At 38.2% G+C, this 20,484-nt stretch overlaps 1 protein-coding gene across 4 annotated transcripts in view; it reads right to left on the bottom strand.

Moving 5' to 3' along the window:
* Positions 1-20,484, bottom strand: part of WDFY3 (WD repeat and FYVE domain containing 3) — a 279,597-nt gene that overhangs the window by 88,859 nt on the left and 170,254 nt on the right. For all 4 annotated transcript variants that reach the window (XM_018049687.1, XM_018049685.1, XM_018049684.1 and 1 more), the window contains 10 exons: positions 18,472-18,703; positions 16,783-16,943; positions 14,773-14,884; positions 11,622-11,812; positions 10,283-10,435; positions 7,043-7,116; positions 6,798-6,959; positions 5,309-5,403; positions 2,128-2,248; positions 1,581-1,798 (listed from right to left, as the gene is read on the bottom strand). In XM_018049687.1, coding sequence (XP_017905176.1) covers positions 1,581-1,798; positions 2,128-2,248; positions 5,309-5,403; positions 6,798-6,959; positions 7,043-7,116; positions 10,283-10,435; positions 11,622-11,812; positions 14,773-14,884; positions 16,783-16,943; positions 18,472-18,703 — 1,519 coding nt within the window. The remainder of the gene's footprint in view (positions 1-1,580; positions 1,799-2,127; positions 2,249-5,308; positions 5,404-6,797; positions 6,960-7,042; positions 7,117-10,282; positions 10,436-11,621; positions 11,813-14,772; positions 14,885-16,782; positions 16,944-18,471; positions 18,704-20,484) is intronic.

Here is a 20,484-nt window from a genome sequence, read left to right on the forward strand (position 1 = left end):
TGATATTACTGAAGTGGTACAGGACAGGAAAAAACCCACAGAATTGACAGAAGACAGATACCCAGAAATATTAGTCTCTGACTTAGAGACCTCATGTATTTAGCAGTCTTAGTTTCTTAATTAGAGAGGAATTAATTCTTAATTTATACTCATTAGGTTTTCCTATAAAATATAACATATAACATAAAATACATATCCTTGTGTCTGGAATCATGACAGGAAATGACATGACATATGTTAAAGAATTTTGCAAACCACAAAGTGCTAGGTGAAACCTGGGTGTTATTTTGGCTTCCAATGAGAAGCAGTGTTGTCAATCAGCATTAAAAAAACTCCCACGGAATTCTACAGAACTCACACTGAATTATGCCTTTTGTTGTTTATTCTCTTAGTAGCTACTAGCTACCATTAAGGTCAAAAGCTACATTTCTTGCTACAAAACTGTTGATAAAAGTCTCTATAATGATAATAATAAAAAATATTTATTTTAAAGGAGCTCATTTTCTTGAGAAATCATTTCACAGTGAATTTCTGAATTTCTTTCCTTATCACTTACAAAGTTCCTTCAGACATTTTTCACATGTAAAATAACAATAAAAATAAGTGTAAGCTCTTTCTTCCTACCATTTGTTTTAACATTTGACAGCACATGTTACACCAAGGTATTGATACTTTTACATTTTTTTCTTAACAGACAAATTACATATTAAAATCTGATCCCTAATTTTTCCATCTGATGAGGGTAAATAGTTATTCTTAGTGCTTACTGCAGAATACAATTATATATGATTTTAAATTGTAATGTCATAAACATAATCTTAAAATACCTTATAAACTGAATGACCATAATTTTCAATGAAAACGTTGTATTAAATATGCATTTTCCAAAATTAGATCATTAACATGAATAGGAATGTATATATTAGTTCACATGAATCTAATATAGGAAACCATAATTTTCTATTATTATTTAAATACTCAGTTCAATGTTGTAAATAGCATAGAGTCAGTGAGCAGAGAGTAAGGAGCTTTGGCTGACATTCTGATGAGCTTAAATCTTGAGTGGTAATATAACATAATTGTTAGAACCATGGGCTTTAGATGAGTGACTTGGACTCAGATTTTGACACTTTTTAGCTGACAAGTGACATTACCCCATGCCTTGATTTTCTCATCTGTAAAATGGGTATGATGGTATTTATATCTCATAGGGTTACTGTAAAGACAAGTTACTGTGAAAATGAAAAGTGAAACTGGCAAGGAATAAGCACACAAATTATTGATTACTACTATTAATTCAATTCTGATAATCTGTAAATTATTTACTTATAGGTCAGAAAGGAAACTATAAACAAAAAATCATAAGAAAATTACTTGAGTTTTCACATCTTGATATCCTGTCTCTGACTTCAGTTTGACTTGCAATTAAAAAAAATTTTAAATTTTATGCTTTTTATTCTGTCATTAAAGTTCTTGACTTTTAATGGTTGTTAGATAAATCAAACAGTATAAGCTTACCTAAAATTTAAAAATACAACACAAAGTTCATTTCAAAGCAGCCGACTATAAAAGTCCCATACCTAATACAGTTCCGATCTTATTTGTTAAGACGGAATCTGTCTGCTCCAGCCAGCCTCCACCACTGAGTCCCTCCTTGAACTTGATGAGAATAGACTGATTACTCAGTAGGACAACAAGAATCCTCATGGCTGCTGTGACTGTGGTAGAATGCAAGTGTTCTTCCATAAACATCATAATCCAGTCAAAACCCAGCGTCCTGACCAGCTCTTCACAAGCTCTATTCAGACAGATGGATTAAACAAACCATTAATTTCAAGGATTGGGATTTCAAATTAAAAAGAAAACTAAGACCAGCTTTTGTTCTTGAGATACTATGAATTTCAGGGTTTTAAAAAGAAATCTATTAAAAGTCAGCAGCAAACAAGATGTATACTTATAGTTAATTCATGTAGCTGTATAGCACAAACCAACATGACACTGTAAAGCAATTATACTCCAATTAAAAAATAAATTAAAAACAAATCAAAGGCAAATCTTTCTTTTGTCTATAATGAATTAACTAGTAAAATCAACTATTACCATCAATTCTCAAAAGATTTTACTTACTGCAAATTAATGCTTGTCTTTTCTTTAGATGTGTAAACCAGTTTTAGTAAGATATCCAGCAGTCTGTTCCTCAAAAGTATAAGATTAGCAGATACAAGACCTCCAAACTCTTCTTCAGTTCCTGCAATGAAAAGAAATACATTAAATTGCCCTAGCAGGTAAACTAGGATAAAATATCCAACACTGGTCTAGGAAATATCACTGAAATATATCTTTCAGAAAACATTTTCTCTGAGTACTTTCCACTACAATGAACACAAAAAAAGGGTTTATTAAACGTTTCTCTTTAAAATCATTAAAACTGTTCATTTACTTATGTGTTGGCTGCTCAGTGGTATCTGACTCTTGGTGATCCCATGGACTATAGCCCACTAGGCTCCTCTGTCCAGGGGATTTTCCAGGCAAGAATACTGGAGTGGGTTGCCATTTCCTTCTCCAGGGAATCTTCCTGACCTAGGGATTGAACCAGACTCTCCTGCATTGCAAGCAGATTCTTTACTGTCTGAGCCATCACGAAAAGGGACAGTAAAGACTGTGAACCCTTTTTTATATTAATATTCCTTTCTTGTACTTATAGAGCAAAGTGATCAAATAAGGATCACATGAACAAAAATAACAATGCAAATCCTTAATTTCTAGTTCCTTTTTAAATAGCTATTTTTTTCAAATTTAAAAATGAAAAGAGGAAGCATCAATTATTCAATAATTATAATACATAAAGGAAAGCTAGACTTAAATAGCACAGACCAGAGGGAAAGGCACAGAAATGTACCAGAGAACTTGGGGAAGGAAGGGAGGAAGGCAGGAAGCCTCTGGCTCTCAGTGGGTAGTCCTGGAAGCACAGGGCCTGGGATCCATGGCCGAGTGTTCCAGGCCCAACTCTGCCACATCGAGCTGTAGGTTAATAAGTCACAATAAACATGCCTTCTTTTCTCTAATATATAATTGAAGCTCAGGCTAAAATTGAATGATCAAGGTTATATGCTTTTACTTGCTCGGGCAAGGGACCATTTTTACCCTTAAACACTTGTCTTTTAAAATGCTAATTTAGTGCCTTAATCACTGGGGAGGGTGCTTTAAGTTTACCAAGGAGAACTCGAGATTCCCTCCCCTTAAATCGCCTTATTGAAGGCATACCACATAACTTACACTGACTAAGGAATTAATTCCTTTCAGTTTTTTCTTTCGATAAAATGACAATCTACACAGAAATTAAGAATTCTCCTTGGTTTTTATGCCTAGTTTTTTCACTGTCAGTTATGTTTCCCCTAATTTTCAGATACAGTTTTAAACAATGAACTCAATGAAACTTTCAGGTTAACTTCTTCCCATTCAAACTGATGGTTTACTCCCCACTGCACTGCCCTTTCATGCTATTTATTTTATTTTGCATTAATTATTGTATCATTGTTCAGCATTATTTAAATCACGTGTTTGTAGGTATATCTTGAAGACTGTATAAACTATTTGAAAGAAAAAAATTATGGTTTTAATTTTTGGGAAACATTATACATAAGACAGTCTAGCCCACACAAATAATTAATGTCATAGACTAACAAGACCTGCAAATCCTTTTGGCTTTCTCTAGTTTTTCAAATGGCAATGAATTGATAAGAAGAACACTAATCTAATCAGCTTGGCAGATCAAGAGAAAATTTTCCTAATTTATACATCCCTGCTACTGTGCTCTTGTAAAAAACTTTTTTTTTTAATAACACTAGCTCTAGTTACGGAATTCAATAATCAGCAAGAAATATGGAGACTACAGAAATATTTTTTCCTGTGTCTTTTTTAATACTTGAAATAAATCTGTTTTATACTTTCAAAGATTTTAAAGTACTCTCCTTTCTAATTCCTATTTACTTGGTTTATATTACTTCAGAACTTAGAAATAATCCTTGTATATTGAATTGACAGAACAACGCAGTGGTTAAAAGCTTAGAATGTTGGTTTAGAGTTGTAGTTATTGATCTTAATGTCCAGTATGGAGAACTACTTTTCCTATATCATTTTTTTATACTTGAAATAAACATGTTACACAGGTCCACTCAGATTTTAACAGTAGTCTCCTTTCAATTCCTATTTACTCAGCTTATATTAATTCAGAACCTGGAAATAATCTTTGAATATATGGTAGAATAATGCAGGGGTTAAAAGCTTAGCATGCTGGTTTGGACTACTACAGTTTAAATGCAGTGATGTGATCTCAGTAAATTGCTTTTATTTAATCTTTCTAGACCTCAGTTTCCTCACTTTTTGTAAAACTGGTAATAACAGGACCCATTTCACAGGGTCGTTATAAGATTACATAGAGCAATTAAAATTGTCTGGAAAATACTAAGCACTAAACAAGCGTTACCCATTGACTTGATCTATATGCTTCTCACCCACTGCTACTTTGCTTTACCCAAAGAAATACCAACTTTGTTCCAAATGAGTAGGAAGTACGTGGTTACCAGCTGCTGTGAGAGTTTTAAAGGAACTCTTTTATGTGACATGATTGGGGAAGAATGTAACAGGATAATGATATAAATAATGCTGAATAAATGTAAAATACTGTGAATTTAATCATAGGTTAATTTAAAAGGTCCTTTTAGTGTTTTCCAAGCACAACTCCCAATCTACAATACATGATAGGAAAAATACATTCGAGCAAGGGAAAAATATGCTTCAAAGGAGGAACGTTCATTTAAAAAAAAAGTGGTTGTCATTGGCTCAGGAATTACAACTTACAAAAATTTTGTTTTACACTTACATGATTCTAGTAAAATGTTCTCTCCTTCGATGATTATTAAATATTTAACAGGGAAATTAAAATAACAGTAATACAGATACAATTCACTTTGGTAAGAATCTGTGTTTCTGAAGATTTATATAAATTAAAAAAAAAAAAGGTTCAAAAATTATACCGGAAGAATTTATTGTTTAAAGGAACATTGCTATAAATCTTGTAAAAATTGGAAAGATTTTATTTTTAAAGCAAATTCACACCCTTATTAAATTTGTAGGTAATTCTGTATTTCTGTGTATTGTAGAGGCTTGGTCTAAGACAATACGTCTGTGAAAGATCAAGAAAAGTAATTCAACGAGAAAGGTAAAATAACAGTGTCATACAATTCAGGTCTAACTTTTGTCAGAAGAAGGCACAGTAGTTAGGTTCCAAGCTCCAGAACTGACTCACCAGTGTCAGGCTTCTCTTCGTGGTTTATTTCCATAACTACAAACTTCTCACAAACTGCAAAGGTTGGTAAGGTAGAAGAAATGAACTGGCCAAACCTTTTAATACAAGAAAAAGGAGGTTATGGATTTTATTTTTTCTCTCTTCAAAACAAACACGACACTGAGAAATAAAAAAACAAAGACATGAACACCAAGAGAACACTTCTTATTTTAACTGATCTTTTATAGATTTTACGTGACTGTATTTCAGCTGCTTCCCCTAGAACTGTTGCAATTAACACTAGAACAATTAACATTAATATGCTCTAATGTTTTAAAATACATACAGGGAAAAATAAACTTCATCAGAAATATGAGTCCTTTAATGCACCTATCCAAATTATTTCAAAAATTCACCAGTATGGTCTCAAATAAAAATGTCCTAACATTACCTATATGGATCTACCGTAGCCTAATAGTTAAGTCTGGGTTTTGAAAATACAGGTAAGATTAAAATCCTAGCTCTATCAGTTTTTAATCATGTTACTTGGGGCAAGTAGCTTAACCTCTCAGGGCTTTAATTTCTCAATCTGTAATGTAGAGAAAAATAAAAGCCTGGATAGGTTACAGTGAAAATTTTAGCAAAGTAATCATCATAATACCAGGATAAGACCTACATAAATATTACTACTAATAATGACAATCTCCAAATTAACCTTTCAACTCCAGTTTTAGATCTGTTGCCAAGTTTAAAAAAAAAAAATGCTTTCAAGGTAACTGAATATAAAGTGAGTGATTTACATGCTGCACCAATTGGAGACTACTTTACTGGGATTACCCTAGTCAGCGAGTGTGATGTCATCTGTAATACTTGAGCAGTAACATGACAAGAGGTGATTAAGTGCAGTTAAAAGCAATTTTCTAGTTGGAAAATAACTTAGGTAGTTTTTTTCTCCCATTTCTAGCCAAGATGAGAATTCGCAAGTGCCTATTATAACTGCTCTCCAGATACTCCATAAATGCGCCTGAAGCCATATTTCACATTAGCAGCAAAATAACGCTCATGTTAAAGAAAAGGTATGAATATGCAACAATAACATACTATCATCAGTTTGGGTGATAAAGATCAAATACAAAAGACACGGCATGTCCACTGCAGGTGTGTACGCATGTGCATATGTGTTCCTGCACATACCCTTGAGAAGCAGCAAAGCCTGGTCTTGGAAGAGGGCTGGGGACCAGGAATTCCTACACTGAACACTTTTATGTCCAGGACAATCAGTCTCACTGAACTAACTCTCACACCCATTCTCCCAGAATTCTATTAGTCACTAGTGGCAACAACTGGTTTGCAAGATACACGCCTATTTTCCATGATCTACAAGTATCCTGAATAGTACTAACTTTGCAGGTATTATCCAGGCATAGGAAGCAATTACATTCACCTCAATCATCTTAATCTCATTGGTACTTTCAGTGAACAAACCAATGAACACAGAAGTTTTCACTACCTGAGTAGATCATTGCTGTTGGGGAAACCCTGCAGTAAGAAGCTCAGCACGTTACTAATAGCAGCAATAGTAGGCTGGGATAGAGACATATCTCGAAGAGTCAGTAGCAGCTTTGGGATTAGCTGGAATTCCCTCATCAACTTGGCATTCTTTGAAGCTTCACTGTAAGAGAAAGAAGATTTTATACACTGCACTGGCATCACTTCTGTAACTGAACAACTAACAATTTAGATATCAACCAATACCTGGACTCTGTGAGCAATTCAATAAAGTGTTCAAATAGGGAGAGATGAAGTTCATATGGAGCATGGAGCCAGACCTAAAATAAAAATGAAGAACAGTGGTATATTTAGGGTTAAAAAATACCCCAAATCGCAACCCAATAAACACAAATGCAGTACATATAACTTATTCCACTTAGACAAACTAGATAAATTAATTGAATATAGCCACTTTCTTAGTTTTTATTTGCTGTCACACTATAAAACTGCTGTTATATAGGACTTCTGTTTCTGTTCATACAGAGATAATTGCTACGAAAATAACTCTCCTAGAGTAAACAACTAGAAAGGCAAGATCTACAGAAAATCTCTCTGGGCTTAATGACTGAATACTATTAGTGAATACTGAATATAACATCCTGAATAGAATGATTACTGGATACAAAAACTGAATGGCAGCAATCTTGCGTAGGTCCAAAACTGGAAATAACCAATGCAAGGTAGCACCACAAACAATTCCTAAAACTCACAAAGGGCTGGGACTGGTCTGCACTCCCACCAGCATGTGTAGAGACTTGAAAATACATGGGAAGGTTGGGAAGAGGTCTCAGAAGTGTAATACCTTAGTAGGAGGGCTAAACAACCACTAAGGATGAATGAAAGTCCATCCAAACAAAGCTTAAAAAGATGTTTCAAAACTGCAATGCCAGAGCAAAGCCTCGTTAAGAAAACAAAGTAAAATTTACCAATCAACAATGTAAAAGTTAGCATCTGATCAACAGTTACCAAGTATGCAAATAAAAGGAAAAATATGAGTCATAAGTAAGAGAAAAAAAAATCATTACAAATAGGCCCAGAAATGACAGAGATGGTAGAATTATCGTGACCTCGTTTTGTTTTTTTTTCTTTTTTAGTTGCACTGGGTTGTTGCTGTGCAGGCTTTCTAGTTGTGGTGAGCACAGGCCACCCTCTGTAGGGGTGTGCAGACTTCTCATTGTGATGGCTTCTCCTGTTGCAGAACACAGGCCGCACGGGCTTCAGTAGTTGTGGCATGTGGGTTCTGGAGCATAGGCTCCGTAGCTGCGGTGCACAGGCTCAGTCGCTCTGTAACATGGGGATCTTCCCGAACCAACGATTGAACCCTTGTCTCCTACACTGGCAGGTGGGTTCTTTACCACTGAGCCACAAAGGAAACCCTCTGCATACCTTTATCTCCATGCTTTCACAAATTTTTTACTGTTTGCTTTTCTCATCTAAGGCACTAAACGCCTTGAGGCATGGACTCTTCTATTTTTTCATTCCATGGATGGAGGAGCCTGGTAGGCTGCAGTCCATGGGGTCGTGAAGAGTCGGACACGACTGAGCGACTTCACTTTGACTTTTCACTTTCATGCATTGGAGAAGGAAACGGCAACCCACTCCAGTGTTCTTGCCTAGAGAATCCCAGGGACGGGGGAGCCTGTGGGCTGCCATCTATGGGGTCGCACAGAGTTGGACATGACTGAAGCGACTTAGCAGCAGCAGCACCTAATACAGTGCTGGGCTCAAACATATTAAATAATTATTTTCTAATAAAACGAGAGGTTTGTGTATTAGAATTTGGAATATCAGGCTGAGAAATGTGTACTTTACTGTGTAGGGCAGAGCACTGAAAATTTTTAATAAGTTACATGATTATATCTTGGAAAGAATGAGGTGAAAAAGCATGTAAAACGGACTGAAGAAAGGGGAAAAGAAGTGATCGCTATTTCAGTAAGAGGAAAACTGATTAGGGCTTGGATTAGGATGTAGCAGGAGAAACAGAAAACACAGGACACATGAAATGCGGAAGCAGAATCTGCCTTAATTTGTGCTGTTTATAAACACTGAAGGAGGAGGAAGCTCATTTTTCAATTTCAAGTCTCACTGAATGGGAGAATTGGTGGTGCTACTAACAGAAACAGAAGTTCAAAGGAAGAACTAACTTGGGGAAAGGATGTTACGTTCAGTGCAGGTGTTGCTGGGACACAGAAATGGAAACATTTAGGAAGAAGTTAGAAATACGTCTGGATTCAGATATCAAGCTAAAGGTTTAGGTTTGCAAGTCTCCGAAGACATGAGCCTGTGGGGCTGGGTGAGAATCTAAAGGAAAAAGAACAACACAGAGGGAAAGGATAAAGAAGTGGAGATGGACACTTTTCAATAAAGTAATGAAAATATCATACTATGTAGGAGACACAGGTTCCATCCTTGCATCAGGAAGAAAGAAATGGCAACCAACTCCAGCATTCTTGCCTCAAAAATCCCATGGACAGAGGAGCCTGGTGGACTACAGTCTAGGGGGCCACAAGAGTCGCACATGACCTACCGACTAAACAGTCACAAAATGAAAATTCCATCCCCAGAAAATGATGGGGAAAGTAGTGAACAAGATAAAGAGGCAGGTGAGTGATGCCTAAAAGCTGGCAAAAGGAGGACATGCGAGAAAATGGAAACATGGAAACGCAGCATCATATGCTGTGGAGGCTGGGGTAGCAAGAGCAGAGGAGAGCCATGAATTTTTATTTAGAGGGGTGCTGCTAATAAGCTTCCACATAAAGTTTCAGTACAACATTTATGCCACACAGTCTTTAAAATAACTGACAAGATGAAGCTTATGAAAGTTACAAAGATGATTTAGGGCCAGACATCACAGCAAACTCTTGAGTACTAGACACTATTCTGGGCTGTAGGGATACAAAGATGCAGACAGACATGATCTCTGCCCTTGTAAAGCCTCCAGTCTTGCGGGAGGAGATTTTATATAGTGATGTGAGTGCAAAGTGCTGTGAACAAGAAATTAAAGACAGAAAGAATATGCGTGATTAAGTGGTGCCTTGAGAGGACAAAGTGGAAGCTATTATGGTAGTAAGTCAGTAGAAATAAAAATCTTGTTATTTTGCTGAAATGAATATTTCACCATACAGCTATTAGTAACCAAAATTTTTTTTTGCTGAAAATGCGTCTGCCTCATGTCATGCCAATGGCAACAGCAAATTGACTATAGTTAGGTATATGCATTACACCATTTCACTGTTATACTATTGGTACCATGGATTATCGCTGGTAAAAAGCACAATCACTACTCTGTTTTGTATGTTTTACTAATGACATTAACGTGAGCATCATAAAATTATAGAATAAAAACATGTCTTAGAAAACTCTTTCATAGTTAACTCTATAAATATACCAAATAAGGAATCAGTTCATTGATTATGTATTACCAGTTAGTGTTTATCTACATACTTCAAAATCACAAAGTAGATCCTGGAAAGCTGTTGAATTTGGAATAATGGAGGTCTCATGTCCACTGTCAACAGTTCCCACCAAGGAAAATGTGAGATGGAGAATGTGGCTGTTAAGAAGGGAGCGTTTCTTCTTAAACAGCATTGCCAGCAACTGAAAGAAAATACCAATGCTTGCTGATCAATCATCGTACACACAGACACACACACACGAGAACCCTAAGGAGAGCAATTCCTGAGCCTTCTACACTAATTTCTAATCTTTCATCATGATAACACAGTATTATAGGAAATCTGAAAATCAGGGTAACCCCATTATTCTCTTATTAAACTATCCACTTTTATATAAACTCTACTTGTACATAAATACCTTGAGTTGCTGTTGCCATCACATGTATATAATTTTCTACTCCTGTTCTCTACATAACATTTTGTCAAAAGGATTGTTTTCTTTTGCAACACTGTCTCCATAACTACAATTTTAAAAGGCTGAATGATATATGGAATGGCTATAGTATTATTAGTATTAGTCATTCTCATATTATTGGAACATTGAGATTATTCCTATTTTTTCATGATAGACAATGCTGCAACTGTTATTTTGAGAGTTTTGCAAAACAAATTAATTAAATTACATTAAATCTACTGAAAACATTATAGTAAACATTATCTACTACCAATGAACTAACTGCTAAAGTTAGAGAAGGCATTTATACTTCATCTACCCTAGAGGAATTTAATCTTGACCCAAATACTTTTGTCTCTTGTTAAAAGTAACTTTCCACCTAAACCTAGCAGAGACTGTAAATACATGAACAGGGCATATTTTTAGTCTCACTTGGGTTTTCAGGACTAGCAATGACAAACTTAACATACAGTGGCTCTCACATCCCCTAGCTAACTAACACGGGAGGGGAGGGGGTAAAAGATGACATGGTGTGAAGGAGAAAGACAAAGAAAACCAGGAGAACCCGGAATTATGACTGATTTAGCCATTTCCAGAGCAAGTGATAATACGATCCTATTTCTTTTTCTTTTGCCCATGCTGAGGAGCATGGAAGGAACCTGTTCCCCATGCAGGGGAAGCTCGAAGTCTTAACCACTGGATCACCAGGGAAGTCCTGACCCTATTTAATTCCTATTGTCATAGAGAAAAATAACTGAACTAACAACCCACATTCTTATTTGAAACATGTTTTATTTTAATAAGAACTAACAACTTTTAAAGTTTACTTGGACAATATAATTCTTCCAGAGTTTGAAAAAATATGAATTAACAATGAAAATTATAAGATTTGTAATGCAAAGTAAAGCGAAGACCAAGTTTTCTTGTTACAAACCTGGTAGCCCCGGATTCTTTCCATTTCTTTGCTGGCTAGTGGGTTACTCTTGACCACACAAACCAGGGCCTTGACTGCTGCGTACAGCCCTTCCACATCAGAAGCCATGGCCACCAGGCCCAGGATGGCTGCGGCTCCACCAATGTACTGCAAAGTAGTGGCAACAGGCTTAGGAACAAACGTTCTTACTCCTGATTAAAAGACAGTGGAAAATAGTTAAAATAAATTCCCCATTGTAAACAAGAACTGAATACATCATCTTAAGAACTATTCATTAATTATGCATTATTTGTTTTTAGTCACTAAGCTGCATCCAACTCTTGCGACCCTATGGACCATAGCCCTCAAGGCTGCTCTGTCCATGGGATGTCCCAGGCAAGAACACTGGAGTGACTTGCCATTTCCTCCTCCAGGGGATCTTCTTGACCCAGGGATCGAACCCGCATTTCCTGTGGCTCCTGCACTGGTAGGCTTGAGAAGCCCATAAAAAAGTCAAACAAACCGCATTCAACATTATTGCTCAAAGCGTCTCTCAGTTACGTAATACGAGTAACTACATCGGTAACCTTGAAAAGCATGGTAAACACAGTATTGGAACTAACTTTGTAATAATTATCTACGTTCTTAACCTTTTTTTTTTTTTTAAGGCATTGTTTGAATGTCATCTGCCTACTGATCAAAATTGAGTTTCTTAAAAAAACAAAGCCAATATTCATTTTATATTTCTGTGTGTCTTGTAGCATTCACAATGCTTTTATATAGCATGGAGTTGGATTTTCAAAACTACCATCTAAGGTAATTAGGGCCAGCATTACCAGTTTATAGATAAGAAAAATTGACATCCACAGAGTTCCAATGTCTGGCATAAATCCACAGTGACAGGTGAAGGGTTAGAACCTAAATCTTTGAACTCTTCACTCACTGCTTTTTCTACTATACCACAGATCAAGAAGCAATAGTTAGAACTGGACATGGAACAACAGACTGGTTCAATACTGGGAAAGGAATAGATGGAGGCTATATACTGTCACTCTGCTTATTCAACTTAATATGCAGAGCACATCGTTTGACGTGCCAGGCTGGCTGAAGCTCAAGCTGGAATCAAGATTGCAGGGAGAGATATCAATAACCTCAAATGTGCACATGACACAGTACCCTAATGGCAGAAAGTGTAGAGGAACTAAAGAGCCCCTTGATGAAAGCAAAAGAGCAGAGTGAAAAAGCTGGCTTAAAACTCAACATTCAAAACACTAAGATCATGGCAAACGGTCTCATCACTTTGTGGGAAATAGATGGGGAAAAAATGGAAACAGTGACAGATTTTATTTCCTTGGGCTCCAAAAATCACTGTGGACGGTGACTGCAGCCATGAATTTAAAAGTCATTTGCTTCTTGGAAGGAAAGCCATGACAAACCTAGGCAAGGTATTAAAAAGTAGAGAAATCACTTTGACAACAAAGGTCCGTATAGTCAAAGCTATGGGTTTTTCCAGCAGTCTTGTACAGATCTACAAGTTGGACCATAAAGAAGGCTAAGCACCGAAGAAATGATGCTTTCAAACTGTGGTGCTGGAGAAGACTCTTGAGAGTCCCTTGGACAGCAAGATCAAACCAGTCAATCCTAAAGGAAATTAACCCTGAATATTCATTGGAAGGACTGATGCTAAAGCTGAAGCTCCAGTACTTTGGCCTCATGTGAAGAGCAGACTCATTGGAAAAAGACCCTGATCCTGGGAAAGACTGAAGGCAGGAGGAGAAGGGGACGATGGAGTATGAGATGGTTGGATGGCATCACTGAAGAGTTTGAGCAAGCTCCGGGAGTTCATGATGGACAGGGAAGTCTGGTGTGCTGTGGTCCATGGGGTCACAAAGAGTTGGACACAACTGAGCAACTGAACAACAACAACAGTGCTGCTGTATTTTTGCAAAGAACGCAGAGCAGAGCTCAGGAAATATCTCCTGAGCTGAACAAAGAATTACCATGGGCTTTAGCATAAAGGAAACTTTTAGCAATACAATATGGTCAAAAAAGAAAAAGTTCAGAGACGTGGATGCTGATGGAACAGTAATTGCCCAAGGACTGATAAACATGTAGGACAATGACTAGCATAACACTTTTTGTTAATTTTAAAAGGAATACACACTATATACTGGGCTTCCCTAGTGGCGCAGGCAGTAGAGAACCTGCCTGCAATGCAGGAAACCTGGGTTCGACTCCTGGGTTCGACTCCTGGGTTGGAAAGATCCCTTGGAGAAGGAAATGGCAACCCACTTCAATATTCTTGCCAGGGAAATCCCATGGACAGAAGAGTCTGGTGGACTCGCAAAGAGCTGGACATGACTTAGAGACTAACACTTTGATATTACATACTGATTTGCAGATTAGAATACATAATTGCTAGTTTTGAATTTTGGATGGCCTGATTTGGTTATGTTTCAAAATTCTATCTAACCAAAATGATCAACTCTTTCTGAGCAGATATGAGATCTGAGGCTCTGTAGATCTGACTTTAATTATACTTGGATCCACAGGGCTCCTACTCTGAAGCTCTGATTTCTAGCTCATTTCCAAAAACAGAAGCACCACACGTGTCTTCACTGTGGCACCAAATCATGTAGCAATCATCAGTATTTCCAAGTCTTTATATCTGTCCCTCAATGGAGTGTGACTATCATCTTGAAATTATGTAGCAGCATACAATCAGTGCTCACCAGCACTGACAAAAGACAGGGGTAAGTTGATGGAATTTTATAAACGGTTATAATTTTTAAAGTTCACTGGAGTTTGGGATTGACATTAATCTCTGAATATTGTAAGAACATGACAGGTCAGCAGTATAGAATATGAACTTAGGACACCACACTCAAATGAGAAAGTTAAAGGGATTTGAAGGCAAATAAAGAAGTTTGAGGGCTTCCCTAGTGGCGCAGTGGTAAAGAATCCACTTACTAATGCGGGAGACATGGTTTCAATCCTTGGGTTGGGAAGATCCCCTGGAGAATGAAATGGTAACCCATTCCAATATTCTTGCCCTGGCAACCCCATGGACAGAGGAGTCTGGCGGGCTACGGAGCATGCGGTCACAAAGAGTGACTCAGTGACTAAACCACCAGCACAAAGAAGCCTGAAACGAAAAGGCAACGTGACTCACCCAAGTATCCAATCAGACTAGCCCCAATCGTCCGTGCGGGCCCATTGAGGTGTCCTGCGGAGTTGTGGATCAGCTTCACAGGAGTGGCGTTCTCATGGGAGGAAATGCCTAACTGAAGAACAGGAAAGGAAAAAATGTCATGAGAGAGGAACGGTCTCAACATTCTGACTGGAAAAGAAAAAAGAACACGAATGGGGAACATAACTTTGCTCTCTCGACTTCGCAGAGTGTTAAAAAACATGAGTGTTCATTTTTTAAAAACGTGAAAAACTTGCAAAGGTGTGGAAACTCGGAGGAAGCAAGTGAAATATTAATACAATCCACTGAGAGAAAGGTAGTGAGGGGGTCTTGGGGAACAGCTCTGGAGTCCTGAATGAAACTCGTTTGTGGTGTAAAGTTTCTCAACACTCACTGCCTCCATTTCTGATCAGTGAATATCATATAATGAATATAAGGCACTGTCTGTGTCCATCCTAACAGGGGCAAGAGGAAAGTTTACAAGTTCGAGAGGAAGGCAAAAAAAAATTGCTTCACACCATATGCAAATAAATGTCACATAAATTGCTCAAAAGTTTATGGATAAAACATGCCCACACAAAAGAAATGTATTTTGCACAGACATACACAATTTGCTTTTAAAGCAAAAAAATGTAATTCATAGACGTAATTCTGTTATCTGTAGAACTAAATTTATGTGGTTTATGTTTCTCAGAAGAGAGATATATCTATTCACAGGCAAGCCTCTGGCTTAAGAGCTTGTCAGTACTTACTATTCCCAAATCCTTTCCTTCCAGCCTCTTGATTTCCTTCCCCTCGGCTTTGCCTCCCCTCAACAGCCAAAATGTCTTGTCAAGGTCACTGACTACTCCACCTTCCTAAACCTGACGGTGGTGCTCAGCCTTCACCCTTCTTGACTGCTCTGACACGTCCGCCACAGTGAATCACTGCCTTCAACACCAGACTCTGCTCGCTTCCTCCTTTCGTGCTGGCTCCTCATCAGCCCCCAGGGGCCGGGACACTGGAATGTGCCAGATCTGTCTGTAAACCTTTCCTCTTCTCTACCTGCATCTCTCTTTGGTGACTGCACCTGGTCTCATGGCTTTACCACCACCTAGGGACAACCCTGGCATTCAAATCTCTCCCCTGAACCGACTCCTATCTTCAGTGGCTTTGAGAAGCCTCTTAATGGAGACACCGAAGTTTTCCAAAACATAATTCTCAACATCTCCCTCACCGCCCCACAAACTCCTCTTCCTATAGTTTTCTTCGGATCTGCACAAGGGACTCCATTTTCGCCTGGCCTACTACCCAGGCCTTCTCTCCTGTCGTTCTGGCCACACCTGCCTCTCTGGCAGGCATGTACTGTCCCCTCAGGGCCTCAGCACTAGTATTCCTGGAATGCACACTCCACTCCCCTCCCCCCATACATACATCATTCTTTGCTGCCTTCTCTCTCAAGACTGCTCCAATTTCACCTTCTCAGGGAGGCCTCCTCTGACCCTTCCACTGAAACTATCAGCCTCTCTCTCTCCCCTTTCCGGCTTGGTTTTTCTACCTAGCACTCTTCGTCTTCCAACATACTCTATGATCAGGTTATTTCTGTCATTATTACTGTCTGCCCCTTCCATTAGAATGACGTTAGTAAAGGCAGGGATTTACTCTTCATCTACTGCTGTGTCCTGAACAAAATGGTGCCCGGTGTTTAGAAAGTTATCCAGAAAAAAATTAAAATAGCAGTTATGTTCTTTAGTTTCCTAAGGTTCAATTTCTTAATTGCCAATGAAAATATAAGAATATAAACTGGACACTTGGAAGGAAATTCTCACCCTTCCAAATTACACTAAATGGCTAAAAATGTTGTGGCTTAAATCCAAAGCAAAATAAACCAAAGTAATAGATGAAAAATGCTGTTTTTAGCAACCACTCCTGCTTGGGGGGTGCCAGAGAAAGCTCTGGAACACCTTTGCAGGGAGTATTAGCCGCAGCCCACTGGGAAATCATTCTGCTTACCTGCTTAGCGATGGCTTTGCTGTCGAGCTTGTTGTATACCTTCCGGATTCTCGCCACTGTCAAAGCAGACACGGACAGTGCATAAAGGCCGAATGACACCTTTTCCTCTGGTACTAATGACACAGGAGACGGGACCACACCTTCAGATTTTGCATCTTTACCTTCAAAAGAAGAATAATCCTTTTCAAAATTATCAGCTTTTCTTTGATCCTAAGACAATTTTTTAATTCTTATCATTATTTATTTATTTATTTATTCTTTTTCTTATCACCATTTTTAAATGGGTAGCCTTGAAAATCTTTTAAAGTGGAACAAGGAGCTAAAATTTAGAAACTGTTTTACTTAATTTCCAGCTCTTCATTTATTTCTTTAATTAGAAAATAAGGAAAAACTACCCAGTCACAAAGCTTTGCCTGGAGAAAGAAATGGCAACCCACTCCAGTATTCTTGCCTGGGGAATCCCATGGACAGAGGAGCCTGGCAGGCTACAGTCCATGGGATCTCAAGAGTTGCACATGACTTAGCAACTAAATAACATAAAGCTTTGCATCCCAAGTTTTACTCTTAAAATATACTTAATATGTAGCACAATGTAAAGGAAGAAGAAGAGTTCTAAGTATTACCAAAGGAATTACAAAACACTTTCTCTTGGTTCCAAGCAACAAGGGAATGCGTGGAACACCTGTGAACTTTGTAGCATCAGGTCTCCTTCCCAATGAGAGCTCTCATACATGCCTCTCTTTACTCCTCCAGCAGACATAGCAGAGTAGTTCTGAAGAAGGTGACTCAGTGTGAACCTCTGTTTTCTCACTTAAAAGCTGAGTGACCTATACATCTCTGCACCTCAGTTTCCTCATCTGTACAATGCGGATGGTAACAACAGTCCCTAAGTCCTGGTGTTTTGAGGAGACGAATGGATACTTGTGAGGGGCCCAGAACAGCTATGTCCTTCTTGGGTATCAATTTATTCAGCACGTATTAAGTGCTCAGTCAGTGTTAGCTATTATTAGATATTATCTGAATCAAGAAACTAAGTGAAAGCACAATTACGTAGTCATAGTACTATCATCATTCATAGTATGCTTGACCCAGATCTACTTAGAACTTTGGCAGAATGAGAACGAGGGAAGGGAAGGTAGCATCTGGAAAGAGCGCTACCAAAGAACTGAGCTTAACATCAGCGCTCTGATTCTAAATTCCTTTTGGAATAAAGGATACCAGGAGTGGACTGCAGGAATAAAGAGACGAGGCAAACTGATGCTAACTGTTCCAAGCTAAAGAATGTTATGTGTGTGTTTGTCAGGCTCTTCCTTCCTTCCTTTTCCCAAAGGACATACACTTCAAATGGCTTCACGTAATAGGAGAAATGACAGAGAGAAGAAGGTTGGGGTTAGACTGTTAGAAGTACACACCCACATCTTGGAGCCAAGAAGAGAAACTGGAAAACTAGATCAGACGTGAAGATCAGACATGAAGACGAGAAACAAGGATGGACGGGATGATTAGTGGAGAAGAGCATTTTGAATAGCAGAGAGAGGTCAACAGTTTCATGCTGAACGCAGAGGAGAAGGCCCCTTTATTAGACAAACGTAATGTATAATCTTATCTACACGTATGCACTTATTCACACATTTATATCACAGGAGGTAAGTCTTACACAATTTTAAGAACAAAGAATAAGTTACTCACATGGCATACATACGGCCTGAAAGCTTCCCACATAATTTGGTCCTAGTTCATAAATGGTAGTAACATTTGAAGGAGGTAATACTTCTTCTAGAAAGTGTGTAGGTCCCAGGCGCCAAACCAATGAAGCAATTTGGCGCTGGGCAGGCGGAGTACCAATGTAGGCATAGACTGTGCTAACCACTGGTGGATTGGCAGAGCCTGAGCCCCCGGGAGTACTGTGAACATAATGAAGCTGTGAAGGAAAGGAAAGCAAATTTGTGAGGTTCAACCCCAAATACTGTCACTAGGAAAATAACCACTTTTTAAATGTAGGTTTTCATTATCCCAGGGCTACAACTTAACAAATATACAAATGCTGTTGAGTTGGGAAAGGCAAGAGCAGGCCAAGATTCTAGAAACTGACGTGCAAGACGGAAGTTTGTAACTAAACTCTGTAAAACAGATAAACCACCTAATGCTAGAAAGGGCAACAGACAAATATAGGGACCCTACTACTCTCTGGTTTGCAAACGAAATTAATGATGCTGTTATGGAATTTTCAGGCTGATATAAAAAGAACTTTCCAACTATGGTTAGGTAGGCAGTCTTACAATTAGTCATAACACTTGCAATGTGAGTCTGTTGAATAAAATTGTATTAAGTGTTTTATTAAGAATGAGTAAAGTGCTATACAAATATTAGAAAATTGAGTATTAAATAATTTATGTTGTTACTGTCATTCAGTTGCTCCAATACTCTGTGACACCATGGACTGCAGCATGCCTCCACTGTCTCCTAGAGTTTGCACAAACTCATGTCCATTGAGTTGGTGATGCCATCCAACCATCTCTTTCTCTGCCACCACCTGATCCTTTTGCACCTCAGTCTTTCCCTGCATCAGGGTCTTTTCCAAAGAGCTGGCTCTTTGTATTATGTGGCCAAAGTATTAGAGCTTCAGTTCCAGTATCACTACTTCCAATGAATATTCAGGATTGATTTCCTTTAGGAATGACTGGTTTGATTTCCTGGATGTCCAAGGGACTCTCAAGAGTCTTCTCCAGCACAACAACTCAAAATCATCAATTCTTCGGCGCTCAACCTTTTTTTATGATCCAATTTTTACATCTGTATATGACTAATGGAAAAACCATAGTTTTGATTATACGGACGTTTGTCAGCAAAGTGATGTCTCTGGCTTTTTAATATATTGTCTAGGTTTGTCATAGCTTTCCTTCTGAGGAGGAAGCATCTTTTAATTTCAAGGCTGTAGTCACTGTTTGTAGTGATTTTGGAGTCCAAGGAAATAAAATCCGTCACTGCTTCCACTTTTCCCTCTTCTAATTCCCATGAAGTGATGGGACCAGATGCCACGATCTTAGGTTTCTGAATGCTGGGTTTCAAGCCAGCTTCTTCGTCTTCTCTTTAGTTCTTACTTTCTGCCATGAGAGTGGTATCATCAGCATATATAAGGTTGCTGATATTTCTCCTGGCAATCTTGATTTCAGTTTGTGATTCACTCAGCTTGGCATTTTGCATGATGTACTCTGCATATAACTTAAAATAAGCAAGGTGACAATATACAGCTTTGTTGTACTCCTTTCCCAATTTTGAACCAGTCTGTTGTTACTAGTTCCGGTTCTCACTGCTGCTTCTTAACCCACATACAGGTTCCTAAGGAGAGAGGTGAGGTGGTCTCATAGTCCGATCTCTTTAAGACTTTTCCTCTTGTTGTGATCCACACAGTCAAAGGCTTTAGTGCAGTCCGATGTGAAGCAGAAGCAGATGTTTTTTTGGAACTCCTTTCCTTTTTCTATGATTCAACAGATGTTGGCAATTCGATCTCTGGTTACTCTGCCTTTCCTAAATCCAGCTTGTACATCTGGGAGTTCTTGGTTCACATACTGCTGAAACCTATCTTGAAGAATTTTGAGCATAGCATGTGAAATGAGCACAATTATATAGTAGTTTCAACATTCTTTGGCATTGCCTTTCTTTGGGACTGGAATGAAAATTGACCTTTTCTAGTCCTGTGGC

This window comes from Capra hircus, chromosome 6, assembly GCF_001704415.2.
Source record: "Capra hircus breed San Clemente chromosome 6, ASM170441v1, whole genome shotgun sequence".
In the NCBI taxonomy this organism is placed as follows: Eukaryota; Metazoa; Chordata; class Mammalia; order Artiodactyla; family Bovidae; genus Capra; species Capra hircus.